General features: G+C 40.9%; 1 protein-coding gene across 2 annotated transcripts in view; it reads left to right on the forward strand.

Moving 5' to 3' along the window:
- Positions 1–10,780: 10,780 nt before the first annotated feature.
- Positions 10,781–24,286, forward strand: part of ANKRD44 (ankyrin repeat domain 44) — a 77,277-nt gene continuing 63,771 nt past the window's right edge. The window contains exons 1-3 of one of the 2 annotated variants that reach the window (XM_075710896.1): positions 10,781–10,798; positions 11,020–11,103; positions 20,080–20,158. In XM_075710896.1, coding sequence (XP_075567011.1) covers positions 10,781–10,798; positions 11,020–11,103; positions 20,080–20,158 — 181 coding nt within the window. The other variant, XM_075710895.1, reaches the window with a different exon arrangement.

Raw genomic sequence — 24,286 nt, forward strand, 5'->3', positions numbered from 1 at the left:
ATTGCAAATTGTTCTCATGCTCCTTTTAAATTTTCTTCTGTGTAGGCTGAATAGCTCCGATCTGTTTAGATTTTCCCTGTAAATCATGTTTTAGAGCTCTGTTTTCATCTTCAAGTCAAGTAGTGCCCCAAACTAAACATCTCTCTCCAGTCATAGCCTAGGCAGTACTGAGCAGTGTGGAAGGACTACTGTGTGTTTTGCAAGCTGTATTCCTATTTTAAGGTCTAATCCTCTTTCGTAACACTGTTCAGTTACGTTCAGTTAGTAAACTGCAGTCCCAAATTCTTTCTTATACAAAACTGCCACGTAACAACTCTGGATTTCTTTCTAAAAGGCATGCTGTGTTCTCCTCCATACTGAGCAGTGGCCTCGTTCCCCTCCAGCCTAGTTGTCTGTATAATTTGTCGAGGTGGTTGTAAATTCTGGTCCTGCCCTTCAATGTCCTTGTAGTTGCTTGTAGTTCAGAAGTATCTGCAAATTTATTAGGGCACTCTCTATTTCATAGCTGCCTTCTTTGTGTGTACATTAATATAAAACAGATCCTGTTACCCAGTGGAAGGTCCTAATCTTACCGAGTAAGATCTTACAGGATCAGATGCCGCTTTATAGTTCTCTCAATCAGGATTAATTTTCTAAAAATGAAAGGATTTTTATTAGAGTGTATGATGAGTATCAATGCATGCTGTGTCTATCAGATACAGCACGCACTTACAGTACAGATAGAGATGATTCGCAGGACTATTGCTCTGTACTGTTGAATGTTCAGGACATGAGATGAAAAGCAGGTCTCACTGCTGCTGCACTGAAGGAGGAATATTAAAAGGTTGCTTAAACCAGCTGTGGTGTGTGTAGAGGTCCTTGCTCATGCTTACCTCGGCAAGGAAGAGAGGGGTAAGTCATGGTTTCATAAGCGATAAACTGAAGGAAGATAAACTTGCAACATTTCCGTTTCTCTCCTTTTTTTCTTTTTTTTTTTTTTTTCTACTTGCTTGCCATTGCTGCTGGTACAGTCGGGTGAAGGCAGGATGTCAGCGGTCTCCAGAGGATATGGGGCCACTGAATGGAGGAGATGTCAGTTTAGGGGGACGGCTGCAGCCAGCATGAACCTGTTTGTTCCCCAAAGCGTTCCCCTCTGCGCACAGAATTGGTTTTAATAATCATTTTTTTTTCCTTGTGGAATTGAACACCTATGCAATTGGTCAAAAAAAAGAAAAAAATGCTGGTGTGCTTGAAATGTGTTTGAAGACAAGCGCGCAGGAAATGAGGCTTTCAGTAGGGTTGATGTTTTTCAAGTGAGCTTCTCCCCTAACTGCTTTATTCTTAAATCTCTAGCGAGAAGCAGAGCCGTCACCGGCGCTGCTGTTGCTCTGCCCTGCTGCCAGCCATTTTCTTTCTCTTGAGGTTCATAACATCATGCTGCTGGGCCACTTCTCAGCCGTACTTCTGGTGGGGAGAAAGCGAAGGGCTCTTCTGAAAGGAGGTGGTGTAACGTGGCACAGTGCCTCTCGCTTGGGAGTTCACTTAAACTGATTTACACCAGCGGGAATTTATGCCCCAGGGATTTTATTCTCTGCTATCCTCTTGTTGAGAAATGCTGCCTTGGTGCCAAGGCCTTCTTTCCTGCTTCTGCCTAGATGATAGATGGATTACGGGGGAGGTGAAAAAAAAAAATAGGCAAAAGCTCCAGGAGTCAAAATACTGATGTGACAAGAAGTACTCAAACGGATTAGTAGTGCAGCGCTCGCTGCTGGGAATGTATAAAAAGAATTGGATCTTTTTTTTGGTAGTGCCATTACAATCCCATGACTGTTATTTAATGCTGTCGCTGATGTGTCTGTTGTGAGATATTACACAACACATGCTTTGTATCAAGACAAAACCCCAAGAAACTTTGAACAAACAAATTCAAGAGGACAAGAAAAATTCAGGATACCATTAGATTGATTATCCTCAATCTTTGTAGATATTCCAACAAATCTTATTATGCTGTCTGTGACAGACTTTTCTCCACTAAAATGGGTAACAAATGCTGGTGAATATAACAAATGTTATGCTACTATGTTTATTTTTGTCTCCTTTAAAAATGCTTTCTTATTTTAACTAGTCTGCAGCATGCTGAGTCTTTGTCTCCACTTGATTAATGTAACTTCAAGACAGTATTTATTAACTAATTCTCTGATATGATCTGCAGGCACTTAAAACAACACACCCTCCCTAACCCCAAATGCCAAAACCAAAACCCACCACTTAAATCGAGACCAGCAGACAGCCTCCGGTTATGAGAATGAAGGAAAGGACACTGGGCAAGCTGAATTAAACTTGCTTAGCTCTTTTCCTTTTTAGAAGTGATCTAAATTTAACATGCCATGAGTTATTTCAGTGCCTTTAACGGATAAGTTTAACAAAACAGCCTGCTCACAGTGCATTTGGTGTGTAGAGGAATTTCAGGATTCCAGGAACGGCAGGATATAACCTTCCCTTCACCTGGAAACATAAGCAATTCTTGGGGCAGTTGATAGGCTTCATGATGAAAAATGGGAGGCAGCCAAAATCTGGAGCCAAGCTAACAGCCAGAAATAGATCTGCCGAGAGGCTTGTTTTGCACCGTCCGGAATGGCCTATCAGAAATTGTGCGAACAGAAATACCGGGCTTGGTCCAGCATTGCACAAGCAGAATAAATCCTCACTATTTTCCTTTTTAAGTATCATGAAAGATTGACTAAATAAACATTGTGGTAAAGTTTCAGCTATCTCAATGTGTTGTAATACTTTTTCTCCGGATAGTTTTCATTTTGATTATGGTTTTCTTTCTTTCTCACTTGCTCAAAATGCAAGTGTGTATTTGATAGTGTGTATTTGCAGTTAAAGGTATTCAGGTGTGCATCACCTAAGAACTCCAGCTCCCCTGCTCCAGCAGCGTGGAAATGGGGCAGCAGAGAGAGAGGCGAAGGTTTAAATCTCTTGGAGAAGGCGAGTAGAGGAGGGGAAAGGGCCGGACGCAGAGAGGACCAGAACGGGAGGGTGCAGGGGTGGCAGGGGTGTGAAGCAGGGTTATTCTCATTACTTTCACAAGCAGTGCGCTTATGAAAAAGTGAGCTGAAGTATATTCTGGTTTGCACATCGCTTACTAAATGATTAATTGTGATTATGTTTAATTATAGAATCAGATCTGTTGCCTTCTCCATCTGGCCAGAGATGCAGAGTTTTGTGGGTGGGGTGTAAGGGAAAGCTGGTGGGGTCCTGCTGACTGGGAGCAGAGAGCCAGAAGCCCATGGGAGCCCAGCCTGGGTTTCCAGTCCCAAGCCCAGTTGCAAAGGCCTAAACTGGTGTGGAAGGGAAATCATTTAAAAGCAGGTGATGCAGGATGTATTGTGACGGCCCTGCTCTCTTTTCAGGGTCGAGCCATGCTCTGAACAGTTTGGGTTGTCCTTTTCCAAACAGAGCGTAAACAACGTTCAAAGCAAGAGCCTTAATGGAAGGTGTTTTTCAGCTTGTCATGGGACAATCTTGTTTCAGGCATCATCACTGCTACTATTTCAACCCTTTGCCAGTGATCATACTTTTTTTTCCTTCCTCTAATGATACACAGTAGCTGTAATGAAGGAGAACTTGTAGTTTTGGAAAAAACACTTGTTCACCTAAAGCTGATGATGTGATTTTTCCATCCTCACGATGCAGAAAGGTGGTTTTTTTTAGGCCTGAATTTCCAGTCTCTAAACCTGATCAGTACTGGATACCAGGCACCCGGCCGAATTCAGCCAGAGGGGTGGGAGTGCTCCCAGGACGCAAGGCCCTCCCCGGGGCCACGCTGCCCGGAGGCTTCGCAGTCTGCACAAGCCACATGGCTGGCCAGCACAGTGAGGTTGGAGCTGCTCTGTTTCTGAAGCTGTTTGGTAGCTTGTGATTAATTGTCATCCAGCTAGCCATGTAAACCAGTCATTAAACTCAGGTTTTATTAATGTCACCAGCAATGGCAACGTCTAGTGATCATGTTAGAATCGCCGTATTCCAACTATTTCGGCACCAAATATTTCTGGAAATATTCAAGTCTTTGTGTGTGAAGCCACTATGGGAAAGGCTGAGTGCATGCCTAAGTGGGAATTATAGAATCATAGAATCGTCTAGGTTGGAAAAGACCTTTAAGATCATCCAGTTCAACCATTAACCTACACTACCAAGCCCACCTAAACCAATCAAGGGTAGACTAGACTAAACCATATCCCGAAGTGCCACATCTACCTGTTTTTTGAACCCTTCCAGGGATGGTGACTCCACCACCTCTCTGGGCAGCCTGTTCCAATGCTTGACCACCCTTTCCGTAAAGAAATTTTTCCTAATTTCCAGCCTAAACCTCCCCTGGCACAGCTTGAGCCCATTTCCTCTCGTCCTATCGCTAGCTACTTGGGAGAAGAGACCAACCCCCACCTCACTACAACCTCCTTTCAGGTAGTTGTAGAGAGCGATAAGGTCTCCCCTCAGCTTCCTCTTCTCCAGACTGAACAACCCCAGTTCCCTCAGCTGCTCCTCATAAGACTTGTTCTCCAGACCCTTCACCAGCCTTGTTGCCCGTCTCTGAACACGCTCCAGCACCTCAATGTCTTTCTTGTATTGAGGGGCCCAAAACTGGACACAGTATTCCAGGTGCGGCCTCACCAGTGCCGAGTACAGGGGAACAATCACCTCCCTGCTCCTGCTGGCCACAGCATTCCTGATACAAGCCAGGATGCTGTTGGCCTTCTTGGCCACCTGGGCACACTGCTGGCAAATTACCTACAGACCATGTTAGCATAGCATGAATTATTCAGATGTTTGTGAACAATTACTTAAAATTGGGAACCACTTACACATTATGGGCATTTAGCTGATCATTGGGACGGGGGGAGAAAGTACTGAATACAGAACTAGCATTGTTTGTAACATACTGAATGTCTTTGCAGACGTCCTCTCCTGATGCCATTCAGTACCCATCCCTTAGGGTTAGACCGTACCGGTAGCCGTAGGTGTGCACTGGGGTGTTTTCACGTTTGGTCACTGAGCATTTCTTTGTGTTTTGATGAAGTTGCCATTCACGATTTGAATTGACAGATCAGAGGGACGGGCTCTTGGGCACTGAGGTCGTGGGCAGGTTCAGGAGATGCTGGGCTGTCCAGGCAAACGCAGACACCCCCCTCCAGGTCCTCTTTCTTTACAAAGTTTAGGTACAAAGTTGGTCTTGACATTAAGCATGTGCTCTAGTTACAGTTTATGGATACGCTTTTTCCTAATCTCAGGAGAGAGTAACAGCTAATGAGGCAGTGATCGATTCTCCACTGCTCCTGGAGTATGTTTCCTTTGTGCCCTGCGCCATCGACGCTCAAGTCCTATTTATGGTCTGAAGGATGAATGCAGCCTGAGGTTTTGGGGAAGCTAAATAGAAAGAGGCTGTTATAAATGACATGGAGAGAAATGGGGAGCCATTACAGGAAAAACTAACACTTCTTGCAATGAAACTTAAATGCCTAGCACATCCCCCTAAGCAACCTGGAGCACAGCGTGGCAGCAAGTTATAAAGTCATTGGTCTGGGGAAAGTGTCAGAGCACAGTTCGTTTGTGTCCTTCAAACAGTAGTTTAAAAACAACATGAAGATCTCTTGAAGTTTGTAAGAGCCATCTGCCCAGAGGTTTTTCTTAGTCTCAGGAGCGTTGATTTGTGTTTTGTTGAATACCTCTGTGTGTCATGTAAGTCTGTTGGTCCTTGAGCATGGAAACACAGTGGAACAAATTGAAATAAGTAGCAATGTGTAGGCATACATGCTGTCCTTTCTGTAGTAGATTATGTGCAATCCTTATAAATAATTGGGCTAGTCTGCAAAAAATGGAAGGACTTAAGAAGATAGAATTAAATTAATTGAAAAACTTTTTTCCTGCCATATTTGAAATATTGCGTCATACAGGGTATTTATCGATCTGGTCAGTATAAATGTCCTAGGTATGTATACTTGCTCACTTAACGATGCTGTCAGTTTGCCATAGTGCTTCCAGAGGACCAGTACGCTCTATTTACGGATTTGATTCTCTCCACTGGCCTTTCAGTAGCTTCAACAAGTATTCCTTAGGAGTTGCTCAGTAAAAATCTGTAATTGCTCTGAAAGACCCCTTAGCAACCATCCAAGGACATTCTTCTCCAAATACCAGCTCTGTGAAAGTACTTTGCTGTCAGAAACCAGCATATAGACATTCCAGTAATAGAAATGCCATCTTTGAAATAATAAGAAATTAGGAGCAAACTTCTCTTTACATTTACCCAGCAATTAATTCCTAAAACACAGTAAAAGGCTAGCCACTAATGCAAGTGAAATAGACTGCAAGGCCTGTTAAACAATGATTAGTGTTGAATAATTTCTGTACATGGAACTGTATAAATACTAAGCACCAGGGAAATGCACTCTAAGAATTAAGAGAAATCCAGTTTATGACTGCTCACTCATACAGACTTAGAAGTTAAAACAGCATTTCAGATATTCATGCACTGTACGCTTGGAGGGAGAAAGTCCTAAATTCAAATTAGGAAGAGTAGTAGTCTTTGTGCTGTGACTGGTGGAAGGAAATAGATGTACATGATGTGGCATTGCAGACAACCGTGTAATCTTGATTAATGGGAGTACCTGCGGAAAAAAAGAGGTGTTTGGCAAAACACTGACAAAATCAATACCACTTTGAAATGATTATGTGTCTTGCTACATTGTCTTGCCAGTTAAAGAGAAATGAGTACATGGACATAGCCAGCAACTTGATGTAATGCAATTAGAACAAGTAAAGGATCAATATACAACTTCTTTTCACTCACAAGACCAAATGATAGTATATTATATCAAATCAGCATGGGAATTAATCGTCCTTTCCCTATCTGCTTCCAGGTCCTGTCAAATGAAAATCTGGCTTAAATAAGTCCTTGTTAGTGAGTCAGGATATCTAAACTCAAGACAAAATATTTAATATATGTCACAGTTACTTGACAAAAATACTAACTGGTTTGCTAGAAGCTTCAGCACCCACTTTGGACATAGTAATTAAAATGATACTTGAGACAGTCCACTTAGATGCTTCATCTTATTTGGGATACTGAGACCTGTGAATTGCGCTTGGTAATAGTCTCGGCTTTCCTCTGTACTGTCAGACCTATGGAGGAGAATTTCCCAATGCTGGATCTTTTCTGCCGGTGCGGCTTGTTGGCTCCATGGATGCCAGCTGAGCCACAGGACGTTCTTCCACTTGGGTTTAAGCTCTGCATTGCTGAAATAATCATTGTGCCTTCAGTTCAATGACCTAATTTTGCCTGGTGGAGCAAAGTCCAGCTTGCGATTGGTCTGTATGCAGTAAAGATTTAAAAAAATGGGTAGATGTGGCAGTCTGGGACATGATTTAGTCTAGTCTACCCTTGATTGGTTTAGTGTGGACTTGGTAGTGTAGGTTAACGGTTGGACTGGATGATCTTAAAGGTCTTTTCCAACCTAAATGATTCTATGATTCTATGAAAGATAGGGATATGTTCCAGCACTGGAAGATGCCTGCAGATAAAATTTTATTTTCACTGTAACGCTTGTTACAGCAGAAAGAACACTCTAATAAAGCTTGTTGATGAGTTTCATACTTATCATGGTAACTCTGTAGAAAAAGGAACATGAAAAGTTTTTTTTTAACTGCTGGTGTATGTTTTCAGGAAAAAAATGTGAACGCTCCCAACTGAAACTGTCTTTAAGAATTTGGAAGCTCCAGAGAGCTGAGCTGATGAAACAGTTGTTAATCATTCCAAAACTTGCACCCTTGCTTAATTCTAAGAATAGTTACACATAACCTGCTCTGTGCTTTCTTTTTGGTTTTTTTTTTTTTAATTCATTCTGAGTCTTTAACAACTTCTGAATTTGAAGAATTTTAAAGCAAAATATTTCTGTTAATGAAATAACCCGTTAATGACGTTGTCACAGGTTTTAGAAATTATTTCAAAAAATATACTGTATCCTTCTTTGATAATTAGGAATTGTCATTATCTGCCCTTCAGGAATTAAAAAAAAAAAAAAAAAAGTTGAAGTCATTCATGCATGAATGTGGTTATCACTGAAGATCAAGAAAGTAATCTGTTCAGGTCATTGGACATCCATCATCAACATGTACATAGCTGCACAAGCTCCATTTCATCACTGTCAGCTGCTGAATGGAGCAATACTTCTTCCGTTGTGCTGATGGATGCAAATGCACATTCTCAGCTCTGACCTCAAATTGCAGCAACAATGCTGCAACATACTTTGGACATATTTTTCCTAAACGGGTTGTTATACATGACTGTGCATCTTGCACAGAAACATGGCTTAATATAGAACTAATACCTTTGAAAATGAAGTAATATAATGAGATAGTAAATTAGAAAAATGGCCAATTGGAGAAAGCTGCACAGCAGTGACTCAAGGTGGTCATTAACCTGTACTGGTTTTATCTGTTCTTTCCAATTCACAGGCTCTGATCATTCTCTGTTATTTCTGTCTCTTGCTGTTATAATTAGCAGTGATAGATTCGATTGTAATTAATTCATAAAACGTAAATCTCATGGGGAAAAAGGGCTGAAGGATTAAGACCTTTGCAAATGGGTATATGGCAGCTATCTCCTGTCAGCAAAGGTTATGTATATCAGCAGTGTAAGACTTATAACCTGCTTCAGATGCACAATAAATACTGGGTTTTGATATAAGGAACTGCATGTAGATATGACTTGCGGTATGGTGGACAAAAACTGAGATGAGGATCTTATATATGTTACAGGTCTAAAGAACACAGTGTTATTCTCAATCTGCTTTCTGTGTTTAGTAAGTAGCTGATGCTAATGAAAAAGGTCAAGCATTTCCGGTAAAACCAGGGATTTCTGGTAGAGGGAAGAAGGGTCAAACTGTCTTACTGTAGACTTTCCTCTTTTTTTTAATGTAATGATGCACAGTACTTCACTCTCTCCCTATTAAAAGAAAAACATCACCTGTAACAGTATTTGAACTTTAAAAAAAAAATCCAATAGAATTGAATGTGGTTGAGTTTTTCTCTTGGCAATGGTACCTCTGTCTGAAGTCAGGACAGACTGGCTGATGAGAGCCGGGCTGATACCTTTTGCTGGGTGCCGGGTGTACCTGCAAGTGGGTTCAGAAATGAGTCCAAGCTGCTGGGGGTATTTGTTGCTTGGCTGCTGGGTTGTGTTTGCATTCAGCTTCAAATTGAGGAGTTCTCTCCTTTCCTGTTTATTTTGTTATTTAAATATTATGATAAATGTACATGAAATGGAAATATTTGGGCGTGAGCATTCTAATTTCATAAACATTCACTGGTTCTTTATAGCTGTTAGTGTTAGGTTTGCACTAAGCCTAGGAAATACTAATTTTTATTCGCGTGCTAGTGGGCATAAGATTAGAGAATCGCGTTAAATGATTTCTTTTGGTAGAGAAAAATGCGGAAATGAGACCATCTCACTCTTAGCTAAATTCTGATTTGTTTGAGTTTGGCAGATGTGGGAGAAAGGAACAGACTGAGGTCTGGTGTTTGCATCCTCTGGTGGGGAATAGTCTGTGGCTGTTCTGAGATGGGCTGGGAAGGAAGCATGCTAACCGGTTCAAGTGAAATGCAATTTTTTTTTCTTTCTTTCTTTTTCAAACATCCACTACAATACATAAGACTGCAGACAGTTGTGATAAAAGATGCTGCTTTAGTCCTTTTTCCATCGGAGGAGTGGCAAGAGTGAAATTCCACTGTGAATCTTTCTCAGGGACATAAGGGATTAATATGTCTTAAAATAGACACCATCAACTTAGAAATGGATTTTCCACATTTGAATATGATGAATTTTGCAGTGAAAAGATTGGGACAAAATGGTATTTTCTTTGTTCTTCCAGCTTGTTTGTGAATTTTGAGATAACCTGTTTACAAGATAGTTAAATTCTGCGGAGTCTTAAGAACTGTTGCGGTTTTATGCGCTTAAGTAGTCATGCATGCTTCCATTTTGCAGGGTTATTTTAAATTCTGGTGATTGCATAGCACCACAGACTCTTTTTTGCTAGTAGGACCGTGAGGCAGCCTGGAGGTGGGCAGCGAGCTGGGGGGGGCACACGCTGCCTTCAGAAGGGGTGACAGTGGAAGTGGGGCCACCGCCTGTTTCAACTACGTGCTTCAGGGGATAGGTGTCTTTGTAATTTACCCCCTTCTTTTTCTGAGCCTCCAGCGGGCTGGTTTTTGTTCTCTTAATTCAGCAGATTGTGTCTTGCCAGCTTGGTTAATAACTCAGATATTTGCTGCTGGGGGTCCAGAGCAAACCTGGGCAGAAGGACTGAAATTGCCAGCTCTGGACGTGTAACGGAGCAGTTGAGCATATGCAGCGCTCCCTCCCACCGATGGGCAGTGACGCCAGCATTGCCAGAGGAAGGAGCATGGCATATTGTTTCTCCTGTATGCCTGATTATTTATTTATGCATGCCGATTCATAATAACATAATAACAGGCTTGAAACAATAAGATAATTATTTTGCTTCTTAGGTGGTTAAAATTAACAGTGCTCGTTGCATATTTATTCGGCAAAAAGCTACAAGATGTTTAGTAATTACCCAGAAATTCATTATCTGCATAACGTTCTGTTTCTAAATGTGTATTGCGTGACCATTAATCTGTGCCAACAGCAAGCATGCAGCAATATCTGATGTAATTAGTTTTCCCCTTACATGCCAAGGAGAACATCTGGGCTAATTGCGTGTTGTTGACAAAAGTTGCCATTCTAATGGGGGTCCCTGTTTGTGCACACACACACTCATTATATGTACAAACATACTCATGATTTCAGTTTATCCTCAAGCATACTGATAGTTTGTACTGATGAGGTACTCTTGGTGATTTGTTACTGGGGTCATACAATGTCTGTGGGCAGCATTAGTAAATGTTAGCAGGAATTATATGCTGTCCTTTTAAACAGAAAACAAACAAACCGGTAATGCTGCTGCTTCTGTTTTATTTTTCCAGCCACCACTGGTCCAAGCAATTTTCAGTGGCGATCCAGAAGAGATACGGATGTTGATCTACAAAACTGAGGATGTCAACGCCTTGGTATGTGACTTGGCATGTTATGTGCCTGTGATACGTAAGCACCGTGCTTATGAACTGTTGCAATGACAGTGTTAATCACGTCCTTAGTAATTAACACATAACAGAACAGAAATTGTTTGGAAGTCAGAGATTTGGGGCTTCAGTGGAATCCTAATTAGTAGTCTGAAATATAATTATCTCCAGCAGGTGACTTTAAATTTTCCAAGTGTATGGTAATTATTCCAAACGTGCAGGTCAGTCAGGGACATTGTTTTCTCTCTTACTGAGAAAATGAATGAAAACAGCTGAAAGCTGCATATTTTTACTCTCTGTAGAGTTTCCTTTTATGAAGAGTCTTTGCAGATCAGGAGCTGTTATTCAGCATTTGACTGCACTTGAAATAAAGCTTCACTATAGGTCTCAGCAGTGAGAGTAAAGAAGCAGTATCTTGGCCACGATTTGCCCACAAAGGAATTACTGTTCTGCAGATTGGCTTATTCTACCCAAAACAATGGTAAGCAGCTGTAAACAAGTAGTAGTTAAGTGTTTTGGCAGTGAAAAAAAAATCTCCATCTGAACTTGGTCTTTTTGCAGCAGTTGGGGTTTTTTTTCCCCTCTTTGATTTTAACTTAAATCCATACTGTTAGAAATGAACTCTGCCAGTCCTGACTACAATCTGTGGCCTCTGAAAGTGGCGAGAAGATAAAGCAGGAGCAGAATGGTGATTTCCAGGTGTTTCCTGGACTTTTGAATCAATGTTCCTTTTCTTCATGTCTTTCTCTGACATAAAGCCATCAGTTTATTCATAGCTAACTCCAGCAGTTTGTCCGGTGTAGTCCTGGCACTGCAGCTTCTGCAGGCAGTGGGGTCCAACCATCTGGTTCAGAGCTGCAGAGAGGAACTGGAGAAATGATCCTACGGACCTGGTTAACTGGGGTTCCACTCCATTTGCTGCCAAGTGGAAAGAAAGACTTGCTGCTGTTTTCAATGGGGAGTCTGATCAAAGAAGACCTTGACATTAGGCTTTCCCTGTGATTATCAGTACCTGGTTGTTTTCTTGAAATAAATTCCTAAAAGTCCTTCCTTCAAGCATCATCTCCCTTGAGTTTTGTCCTTATTTGTTTTCCCTAATGGTCTTACAAAAACGAAGAAAAAAATGAAAAGCAACCAAACAAGAAAAACTCAACCTAGATGAACATGATAGTCCTAAAATTTCCTCTGTATTTCATGTTGGTTTTTCAAAACAGCATTTCCTATACAAAGTTATTGTAGGCTTCTCAAATGTTTTTATATCCTTTGGCTGCAAGTGGGGTATTGATGGTTGCTAGGGAGATGCTCTCAACTGTCAGATGTGATCTTAAGTGAAGAGTATGTATTTTATAGATGAGTATCATAGTACTTAATAGAAAAAGTTATTGAACTTGAATGGTCTTGCCCAGAATCCTTTTTAAGATGCTAAAAGTCCATCCAAGAATGCTTTGCCTGAACAGCTGTTTTGTCAGGAGCAAAAACCAAAGCTGTTCTTTGGAGTAATTAGAAAAATACTGATCAACACAAATTCTGAAGATTGTGTTCTGACTAGTGATTGCAGACAAGTGTCAAATGCTTAAAATGTCACTAAAGAAAGATCAAAAGATACCATTCCCCCCCCCCCCCCCCCCCCCCTTGTGCTGTGAGCTGGCAGTTTGCATTGTGTGCTTACATTTCTGTTTTAAGAGTGTTTTTAATTAGTTCCATGTTAATGTTTCTCTAGTGCTTGGTTGCTCATGGGAGAAGAAACTCTGACCGGTGTCAGCAATTTGTCTTTTGTTGATCATTTTGGTTAGCTGTCCTAATATTAGAATAGTTCAAATATAGGTAGGACAGGGAAACAAAATAAACCTCTGTTTTTGCAGGAAGCTTTGGCGATTTCTGGAGTTTTAAAAATTGGTTTTTGGAATCTGCAGCAAGAGAGGTATTTGGAAGGCAGAAAAAAAAAGCACATTGAGAAACTATGCAAAATTAGGGATGTATATGCATACTTTCTAAGAGAAAATTGATCTCAGAGGAAAGAGTTTAGAGCAAATCAGAAGTTTAGAAGGTTACTTTTTTTTTTTCCCCCCTGGTAAAATAATTAGTATCTTTCCAAGCCAGGAAGTGTATGTTGATGGAAATGGCCGCAATCTGGATGCTGCTATAATTGTGACTTCTATTTTGCAACAAAGTGAAAGCTGTAACTGTTTGGCTTAGAAGTGTGGTTTTAGTTCATTCTGCCACTGCAATCATCACTTTGACCTCTCCAGTCCCTAGCTCTGCTTCGGGGGAACATGATGCTACTTTTGCACCCTGAGGGCATGGACAGCGTCACACTTGGCTGGCGGTGAGCAATTCCCTACCACTGAGTACTGAATATGCACTATTTCCATGGGAAATGTGGTCTGCCTGCGGGCAATGTTCAGCAGCCTGTTTTCCCAGGGCATTTGTGATATTGGGTTGGACCACACAGACCACCAGATTAGTTTCAGGTAGGCATCCATTACACTTGCCATTTGGTACATTTAGAAATAGCAGGGTGATAGTGCTATGTGTGTGTAGGTGGAGATTTTTTGGGGTGCTAGTTTTACTTCAGGAAGAGTGTGAGGGAATGACCCCCAGAATCTAGGGTTTATTCTGGATCCAGTGGTAACCCCTGGTTAGCTGGGACTCGGAATACATGCAGCTGTGCAGCGCCCTACATCTGTAGAGTCCAGTTCTTATGTGTGATGTCATGATTTTCTACTAAACCAAAATGCTTCCTGTAAAATTTCCATTTTCACCTCAGTCTTCCAGTTTAGTTTCCCTTCAAAATATTCAAAGTCAAACAAAAAAGGCAAAACCCCCTTCCAGTATTCTTCCCCATAACTGATACGATGTTTGCAAGCCAAACCAGACATTTCTTTCCCTCTGTTTTTACTCTTTATCCCCTAATCCTGCATTTTCTCTTGAACCCTAAAAAGCAAAATATATGCAAAACTTTGATGTCCCCAGAATATCTTCTATTACACTCATATTTTTGGGACAGTAAATAATAGACCACCTCACCCCACCAGTGAGACTATTGAAGGCAACATCTGCTTTCCCAAAACTTATTTGTTTCTGTTTCTGCTGTTGGGGCATGGTTGCTAAGGCCTTCTGGGCTCGATCCTCATAGCCTCTTTGCTCGACGCTCTGCCAGCTGGAAAAGCTGCTTCTTCTCACTGCTCATGGGTGTCAAGAGCTACTTGTGCAAATGCTCCCTCACCCACTTTTGCCAGAATGAGATAGGTTAGGAGAAGGCAATGGTTTAGCTGAATTTGGCTTGTTTGCAGTAAAGCGGAGCTGCAGAGCCAGCAGATCTAGGTGGGCTGCAGTAGCTCCTGCTGGGCCAGGCTGGGGATGGGCTCGAGCCATGTCGAGGTGTGGTGACCCTGGGTACTGCCTGCCCGTTTCTAGCCGCAGAGCACGTCCGCAGAGAAAGGGGCAGTGACACCAGGAGGGGCTGCAAGGTCTTACATGCAGGACCATTTGTTTAGAGGGTGGTTTATTACAGGATAAGGAGGGCAAGAAGTAAGTCCTTATGGAGAGACATGGATGTATGTTGTTTATTACTTCTTTTTCTTGTTATCCTACTTGGTAAGGCATAGATTTGCAGGACTGCCTTTGTTAGGAGGATTCAGGCTTTATCCAGGTCTTTACGCACACACAAGTTATATATATTCTGTAATATTGCTAAGCGTGCTTTTTGAGGTGGTATGAGTGCTTGAGGGTACAAGCGCGCAAACGTTTAGGATTGTGAGTCTGAAAGGCTTTGCATGCTTGGGATAGCTAGTGTGAAACAAGCTTGGTGGTCAGCTTGGAGTGACCTGTTTGACTTGGGACTAAGAGAGATCACAATGTGGTATTTCAGTAATTTCGGGAACCAGACCCTCGTCTCTGCTCTCGTCCAAGGAATGATGATTTTCTTTTTGGCACTGTGGAGTCTTGCAGGAGAATAAAGCTATCCTGGAAGTAAATGCTCCTCTTCTAAATGTAGTTCTGCTGTGCTGGAAAGACTTCTGGAGGATTTAGTCAAGAACTTTGGAAGGCTTCTGCTTTGACACAGTATGACAGTTTGGTGCTAAGTAATAGCTGTGTTTTCAGTGGGTATTTAGCCTCTAGTCATGCTGTTTGATACGCTGTTAATTTAAGTAGGAAGTGATGTAGATTTTTTTTTTCTGCAGAAGCAAATTATGAACAATTTTCAGTTATGTAGGGAAATTGAATATGAAATTGCATTGATGTTTGTGATGCAAGATAACCAGCATTACTTTTATTTGGAATAAATATTTTTTCTTTTAGAAAATAATTTTTTATATTTTATAAAATGATGATGTTTGAACTGTGAAGAAGACTCTGCTGGAGTTTACTGAGAGTCTGAAATATTCTGAGTTGGTTTGTACAGCATGCTAGTATACTAGTGGGTCCTAAGTTATATATATCTGTGCTGGTGACTCATGTTATCAGTGTCCTCAAAATGTTTGAGACTGTTAAGGATGTATAGGCCATAAAAGCTCATGGCAGGGTTCAGCTGTAGCTGCATTATTTTCTTCAAAGGCAGCAACATCAGCCTGAAATACCTGAATTTTCTAAATCTGCTTTTCCCAGCAACTTACGAGTGATGTATGCTCCCACACCATCAACCCCCCACCACCACCCAAGTCAATATTGCATTTATAAAAATGGAGGAGTTATTTAAATCTATCTTTTCAGCCTTACATTGGAAACTCGCTGCTATAAACATTAAAATATTTCCATTAATTAGGATAACAGTTTCTACAGTCTCAGTCTAGGATTAGTAATTAATTTTAAAAGTTATCTTTTTATAGCATGAAAGCTATTGTCAGCCTCATGGAAGGAAAGTGTTAGATGGGGGCAGGGAGAGGGAAGATAATTTTTCTTGTCTGTAGAATACCAAAGTATTTACCTCTTCCACCTCGTGGGCATTTGGCAGTTAAAGACTCAGTCCAGAAAAATCTTTGTTTCTGAGGCTAAACTGAAGACTGTGGGGATGAGAGGTGCTGGATCCAGGATCTGCGTTTTCAGATGGGAATTTCTGTGCTTGGTAATAGCAGAAGAAAGAGCACCAGGCATAAGTTACACAGCTTGACTTTCACCTCCCAGCTGGTGCTCACAGAAAAGCATTTCGATTTCCTTTGTGAATTACAGGCTTTAATGAAAGAATCTGTGAGAGGGATGAAATCCTGAAGCGACAGAGATGTGCTTTGTACAGCATCAGCTTTTGGCTCTGAATGGTTGTAAACAGCTCAAGAAGTAGGTGCTCATTTGCTTTTAGCCTCTTCAGTAGTTCCTAACCAGTTCCCAATATTTAATTTTCCTGAAGTCAAGTTGTATCTGAATGTTTGGGTTTTTTTAATGGTACCGGCTGCTTTGTGCTATTTAAATAACGTGCGCTCAGATGTAACAACAGTAAATGGCGTTAATGAGCAGGAGGTTTGTTTCTGTTACTGTTTTGGTTAGACTTGCATCAATGGAAGTTGTAGCCATTCATGTGCCTCTAGTATAGTTTAGTTTATTCTACCACCCAGGCAGATCGATGGCCCCTTGAAGGTGGTGGGAATCCAAACACTTCTTACCGATTAAACTTCATTAACTCAATTTCTGTGGCGCATTAACTCCTCCTGTGCCAAACTATTCCTGTTGGCTGCTCAGGCAGTTTGGTGACATAAGGAGTATACAGACATTTATTTTCTGTAGCAGCTGCACTTATATTTTAATAGTAAATAACTCTGTCCCAAACATCTTCTGATCTGAACATCTGCAGTTGATATAAAAGTTCAAATCCATACTCTCCTTTGAGATGTAGGCTGTGTTGAGGACAAACAGTTGGCCTTTTTCTTAATGTGTCTGAATATTTTACATATGCTGATATGATTCATCCAAGCCACCATTCTGCTAATTTTCGTGTACTCTAAGGCTCTGATCTCATCCAAGCACTTAAGGACGAGCCTAACTTAAAGCCTGTGAAGGGCCTTATCAGTGTCACTGTGATCACTTGAACAGTTTAAGCATGTGTTGAGTGTTTTTCTTGCTGAGGCCTTCTGTCCTCCATTACCTGTTTGTTAAATTCTTAATTTCCTTTATCTGTACTTAAAAAAAAAAAAAAAAAAAAAAAAAAGAAAAAAAAAAAAGAAAAAGTGTACAGATAATGTTAACATGCAGCAGCATCTTTTCTGTGAACTAATGTAAGTCACTAATACAGTTTTGGGGAGAGAGTGTTTATCTCAGCATGATTTTCTAGCCATTGTTTAGCTTATCTGCTGTCTCTCACTGACCTTTTGTTCCTCTGAGAACTGCACTTGAAGCAGGTCTGATAGTTTGTCTTAATGCAGTTTGTAATCCTGTTATCATTTCTTCTCCCCACCTCCTTTCCTTGCCTTGATAATGTATGTTCATGTTTGGGGTGCTGCCAGACCTTTCCCTGAAATGACAAATTTTCTTTTTATTCCTCTCTCTCTGTTTGTAGCCTTCAGTCTTTAGATCATTATTGATTTACTTATTTGTACTCCTTTTGCTATCATCACGCCACGAGGACATCTGTAGTTCCTCTGTTTCTGTGTCAGCCTTGTGCAGAGCATAAACAGGAACTTGAGGATGTTCCTCCATTCAGTTGCTCAACTGCAGGCGTTGTGTGTGGATGTCTCCCCACCAAACTCCTGAAAACGTTGCCTGTAGGGCTCTTTTGTGTGTTTTTAATCTTCTGTACCACGCATCGGGCTTTGTCGTCTGCTAGTTCGTGTGGGGGTGAACTCTGATTTGTGCCTGGTTGTGATAAATGGAGAAATTTCAGGGTTTTTTCCCCTTGGAGAAATTAAATTTAAATTCAGTTGCATGACTAAACCCATCTTTCTCTAAAGACTCGATTCTCACTTAATTTGATATGATTTTGCACTGATTTTAGAAAGTGAAAGCTGAGAATACTTACAGAGAGTTATTCCTGTTACAGAAGGATAAAAATTACTTTTCTATGTCCTTTCCTCCCTCAATTATCAAATTTCCATCAGATTTACAGTTTAGTATAAAATATTGCTTATAATCAATAAAGCACTGAATAGCCTTGGTTCCTTGGTATAGAAAATGGCTTGCTCTTGTATTGTTAGCATTCAACTTCAAACTACTCTGTTCTGTTGCTAAACTTGGCTGTGTTGCAAGAAGCTACCACGAAAATTATCACTGACAGGTATGATAGCTATTACAAATACTACATTGTGCTAAAGAGAGATTCACACATTAAAATGAACAGGCTAAAAAAATAAGTAAACCTGATTCTATTTTTGTACAAATGTTCCATCAGTCTTAGCATATTTTTTGCCATGGATAGCTTTAGGATAGGTAATATGAAGCAGTACTTATGAAAGCTCTCATATGTACTCATATAGCCTGTAAGAGCTAGTCTGTGGTGGATTATGTTTTAGGAACTGAGCATATGAGAGAATCCAGCTTGTGATTTCGGTTCCTGAGCGGACACTGCTGGATGGACACAGCTTAATATTGCTTTAATTTGCCTACCGTGTCAGGAGGTGAAGTTCTGTAAGAAATCTTTCCCTCTGACCTGTGACAACCAGGGTGTCACCTAATCTGTTTTTTGAGTGGTTTACGTGCATGCCCACTATGTAAGATCGAAACGTGCTGCAGCAGAATTTGGGGACTACATACATCATGTATGTTTGAAAAAAACATAAAAATATAAAAATTAAATGTGACTTATTCTGGTGACGAGTGGCTCTGTGCTTCGCAGTGCTGGAAAACAATTTTCAGCATTCACACGACAAAAGGTTCTGCTGCACTGATTTGTCCACATTTACAGCATACTTTGAAGACAGTCCAAACTAGCTTGCAGTTGATGACCTCTTGGGCATGTTAAAAGTGATGTTTTACTTGACAGGCTCAGGGACATGTTTCAGGGCAAAAATGTAAATACCGGTAGGGTTTCTGTGTTGGTATCATCTGCAGGAAGTGTTGAATCTGTTACCAGCTTACAGTATTTAATGCTGGTAGATTGAAATTTGATAAGTTTGATTGATAAGTCTCTTAGAAATTTTTTTGTATTAGTGGTTAAGAAACCAAAACGAAATACTTTTAGGACTGGAAACAGGGGTCGAATAGCATGATTAGCAGTATTAGCAGTTTACAACGTTCAGCAGTTTCTTCTAAGGGCCTATGTTCTGGAATCAGCTGAATAAAGCAATAAAAGAAAGGTTTTTTTGTAATTACTGTATTTATACCCCTTGAAGTTAGAAAAGAAAATCTTGAAAATGTGACTCCCTAAGGCTGGAAACTACAGAAATCAAATAAAAGTAGATGTATTTCAGAAGTTATATGTGTGCTTATTAGCAATTCTTCTAGGTTTAAAGATACAGACCTGACTGGTAATATTTTCTTTATTTGTGTTTAAAGGCCGATCAGGGTGTACAAGCCCATTTTGGGCTGCTGTAGACAACCAGGCTAAATTGTGTACAAGAACCTTTGTAGACTAACAGGATTGCATCTTGTCCTTGTGTGTGGTTCCAAACCATTCTCCAGAGATATCCTTCTGAAGAGTCTGTTGTTATATTTTTGATGCAAACTGTGTTACAAAGTCTGATGTCCGGAGGCATCTGAATTACGTTGCTACAGTACTTAGAGTGGAAAATGTTTCCAAAAGAGACCCAAGGATGATGTCTTTCCTCATTTTAGATTTGATTTGATCTACCTGTAAACAGGATATTAGAGTAAAGGCAGTGTCTCTGCAACGTCTGGTGGAACCAAGTGATAAAAAAGTTGAGGATTATTGGGAGGAAGTATGTTGTACAGACCTTTAATTTTATTCTTTCACTGGTTGAGATTGCATTTCTAATTATAAACAGAAATACACATACAAAAACAAACACTATATGCAAATCCATTGCTCTTTGGCGCTAACATTGAGCATGGTTTATAACTGGACAATCTATGGTTTTGTAGGATGCCGAGAAACGAACTCCTCTTCACGTTGCGTCATTCCTGGGGGATGCAGACATCATTGAGCTTCTCATTTTGTCAGGTAAGGTACTATCCCTCACTGTTATTAAATTAGTAAATTAGCTAATTTTAAAGCTACAAGCAATACTCAGCAAAGCATATATGAGTGAGCTTTGGGCAGTGCCTATTTCTGAGTTTCATAGAGCTGGTTGCAGTTGTTGCGAGCTTAGAAAATATATTTGAATTTGGTGATACAATTATAAAACATGCACTGTGACAGAGCGGAATTAATAAACAAAGCAACTAGTTTTTAAAAAATTCTAAAGCATTCAAACTGAAAATATTTGTGGATTCAGAAACTTGCTGAAGTGCGTATTTGAAATGTGCGCTCATGTCCTGGAGTACAAGCCAAGAATTCCTGTTAAGCAAAAATTATTACAGAATAATAGGAAAAAAGTTATGAATGAGTTTGAATGAACTGTAAGTGGTATTTACATTGGAAACATTATTCTGAGAGTCGGGAAGTTGATTTGGAGAACAGAAACTGTGCAGTAGGATGTATCTAAACAAAAACTTGAAAAATATTTCCAAACTGTTGTAGTGACAAAAAAAAAATATCAAAATATGTCAGAACAAAGCATAAAGCAGACATCTCTCAAGAAGTACACATAATTCATGGCAAACCCTTGGATGTGCTTGCAGATTTCAAAGGCAGTGTTTTTCTAAACTGGAGAACTATAAGGGTAAAGCTTATGGGGGTTTAAGAATGTGGGATTGAAAGGAACCTTATGGTACAAACGTCTAACCCCTTGCAAGCAACCTTGCTATGTGGTTGGTTTCACAAATTAGACTGCTTCTTCAAACGAGTTGCATATTTTTTTTTAGAAAGTTATTTCAGAACTATCAGTCCTGTGATTGTGGGGCACCTTCTAACTTCCAACCTTGAATACTAGAATAATTCAGGCTGGAAGGGATTTCTAGAGGTTACCTGATCCAGCCCCCTGCTTAGAGCACGAGCCAATTTCAAAGTTAGATCAGGCTGCTAATGGGTGCATGCAGACCATACAAACATATCTCTTCAGATTACCGGCCTAACCGCACCTGGAGAAGGCAGAAAATGAGAATTCAGTCTGCTGTAGGCATGTGTTTCCTCTACATTTCTGGGGGCATTTTGAGTTGTCCAATAGCTTAATGAGGGTAACTAGTTGGACATACATCATACATCAGATCTTTCTGCTCTAACCCTGATGCCAGTAGAATGATTTAAAGGAACATTCCTCTGCTGATAGCTTAGGCTTGGGTGGGTTCCCAATATGCTAAACGCAAACACGATTTTCTTCACTGGGAGGCAAGAGTTAATAAACTTCATCTGTGCACGTGTGTGGTGTTGGTCACATACTGTTGTTCCATTGTGGTGTGAGAAGATTGCAGGAGCAGTGTCTTTTTTCAAGTTTTGCAAGTAACAGCACAGGCAATATCCACATAATGAGAGAGGTGAAGCCGTTCTGTCCATTTCTCCCCTGAATCCCAATAGCATCAAAAAATGTCCCAGTGAATGTTCTTGTTTTCTATCATGTTCCTAGTGAGGGAAGGAGACTTTCTAGTGTTCTTCTGGGACACTTAGTTCCAGCGCCTCACTGCCAAAATGTCATCAATGGGCTGTAGGGTTTGTCTGGTCAACAGCATAAAATGCAGGTGATATATCTTGGGTTTTTTTATATATCCAAGTGAGTGTGAAAAACTTATAATGTGGGCTTTTAAAAATCAGACTTTGTGTCAGTGGGACTGTGCTGGGGTTCAGTCTGCAGGAACTGTGTGGATCTTTCCCAGATAGCTCAGCATGAGTCAAAATCTTGTGTTGCGTATCCTACCTCTTCATTGTCCTTTAATCTCTGAACTATCTTTACTCATAATGAACATCCGTACTTGTACCCAAGAGCAGGTTTGGAGGTTTGTGAGGTTTGGGGGAGTAGATTAATGAGTTATTATAAACAACTCTTTGTTATTGTGAACTAGGCCCCAAAGACAGCAGCAGCATCTTCCTTTTGCTTCACCTCTTGGTTCAGTAAACTGTATTAGTAAAAGTGTATCATAAAAGATTAATCTGATCATAAAATTTAGTTACATAAGCAGAAAAACTTTGTTGTCTGACTTAAAATGAGAGGTGTTTTCACAGAGAGAAAGCACAAAAATGCTTGCTGTTGGAGTCAAACAATAATATTCTCAGTGTGAGTAGAATCTAGGAGGAGTAGCAACCCATTGCATTTTGTACAGGGCTCAGGAGAGAAATTAAATGAAATATGCACATTCTGAGATTTGTGGCCCATGAACTGGTGGCAGCACAAATAAATGTAATGTCTAATGAATAAAACTTCTGCCCAGGTGGTTGGAGACAGACCAGAAATGGCTTTCTAGGTAGCCACTGAAATGGAGTCTGTTTGGAATTGATACAGGAGAGAGAGTGCTAGATCCCTCAACTGGTATGAATCACCCTGGCCCATTAAATGTCAGAGCTAGGTAGATTTACACCAGCTCAAAGGTCTGATCCATAATCACATGGGGTTCAGACTGGGGAAATGTGCTGTGTGGTTTTGTTTTTCAGGCTACGTGAAAGCAGGGAGCTTTGAGCACTTCTCCTTCACCTCCTTTCTGTCAAGAAGGAGAAGGACAAGGACCAGGGTAACCACCTCACGTTAATGAAGCTCTGTATGATGACACAGTCAAGGATTTGCAAGAAGAACTGTCTGGACAAATACAAGCTCCATTCTCATTTGTTCTGGTGCCTCTCCCCGTCCTGGGCTTTGAGTTGGTGCCCAAGGGCATAATGTTTGAGCTCAGTCCCTTAGGCCTTGCTCCCCACCCCACAAGAAGCTTGTGTTCTTGGCAATATTATCATGCCTTACTATTTCAGAAGGCTTTGAACTTCTGGGCAAGAAGTTTGTGCACTGGGGGTGTGCATGCAGTATTAACATCCATCTTTCATAAATTGCACAACAGCTGAGGAAAAGGACAAACCCCAGCATGCTTTGGAAGGGTTCCTGGTAAGCTCTGCTACATAGATTTGGAAGTGAGACTGTCACATACGGAGCAGGTTCTGGGCCATCCCTGTTGTGTAGGCAGCAGGGGAAGGTGCTGTGTAATCTGAGCTTCCTCTTTTATGGCAGGCTAAGGAATAGGCGGGTTGGAGGGGCAGCCTTCTCTCTGCCTTTCCCATGGCTTTGAGACTCCTGTCCTTGGGGATTAGTAGGTATCCCCTTTGGGTGAAAGTTTGGAGGATGTCCCAGGGCTATCTCCTCTCTCCTCCATGAGTGACGCAGGACCTGTGTGCTCCCACCTGGTGGGATCCCCACGCCATTTCCCTCCCTAGCAAGTGACTTGGACTTGCCTCCAAGGAGATCCTGCCTAACCTCCTGTTTTCTGCCGTGTAGGTGTTTGGTTCCTGTGTTCACATCTAGCACGGTGTTGTGTTGCTCTCATGTTGTGGGTCCCAGTTCCATCTATTGGGTGGTGCTGCTCTGTTGTTATATTTTATTAGTGCTGATCTTTGCTTTGTATTGTGTGTTTGTGTGTGTGTGGGCACTCCTTATATTTTTGTGTGTCTGTTGCTGTGTCTCATAGCAGGAGTTGGAAAGGTGCACGTTAATAATGTCATTAATAGGTTAAAGAGTAGAGTTTCCTTCCTCCGTTGACCGTCCCTAATTTCAGAGATTTAGACTGTAGAAATCTAGATTTATTAGAGACCTGTGGATTTGGCAGATGTGCTGGATGGAAAATTGTACTTTGGTTAGGATAAAGAGTTGTTAACTTTGTTCCTGAAAGCCAGCATTGGGTTGTTTATTTCGAATCTCAAAAGAACAGAGGCAATTTCAGATTTATTTCCTCTTTTGGCAGAAAAATTTGAGAGTGAAAGATGGCAAAGATTAAAACCAGCCTTATTAAAGAAGAGTGGATTACAGAAAGTTTCCTCTCTGTTGATTTTATCTGTAATGTTATATGTTATGTTGTCTACTTCAGCCTCACAGAGCAAATCCATCAGCCAAGCCTTTCCTTCAGGCCCAGGAGTACGAGCCCTCCTGAGGGCAGAGTGCAGAGGATGGGGCTGAGAAAAGGCTTTTCTCTGGAGAGGGTTTTTTTACGTGGATATTTTATGGAGTGGGTGGGTGCTGTGGCTACCTGAAAGGATATTGAGGGAAATCTTTAAAGCAGCTTA

Source organism: Pelecanus crispus, chromosome 5 (genome assembly GCF_030463565.1).
Source record: "Pelecanus crispus isolate bPelCri1 chromosome 5, bPelCri1.pri, whole genome shotgun sequence".
Classification (NCBI taxonomy): domain Eukaryota; kingdom Metazoa; phylum Chordata; class Aves; order Pelecaniformes; family Pelecanidae; genus Pelecanus; species Pelecanus crispus.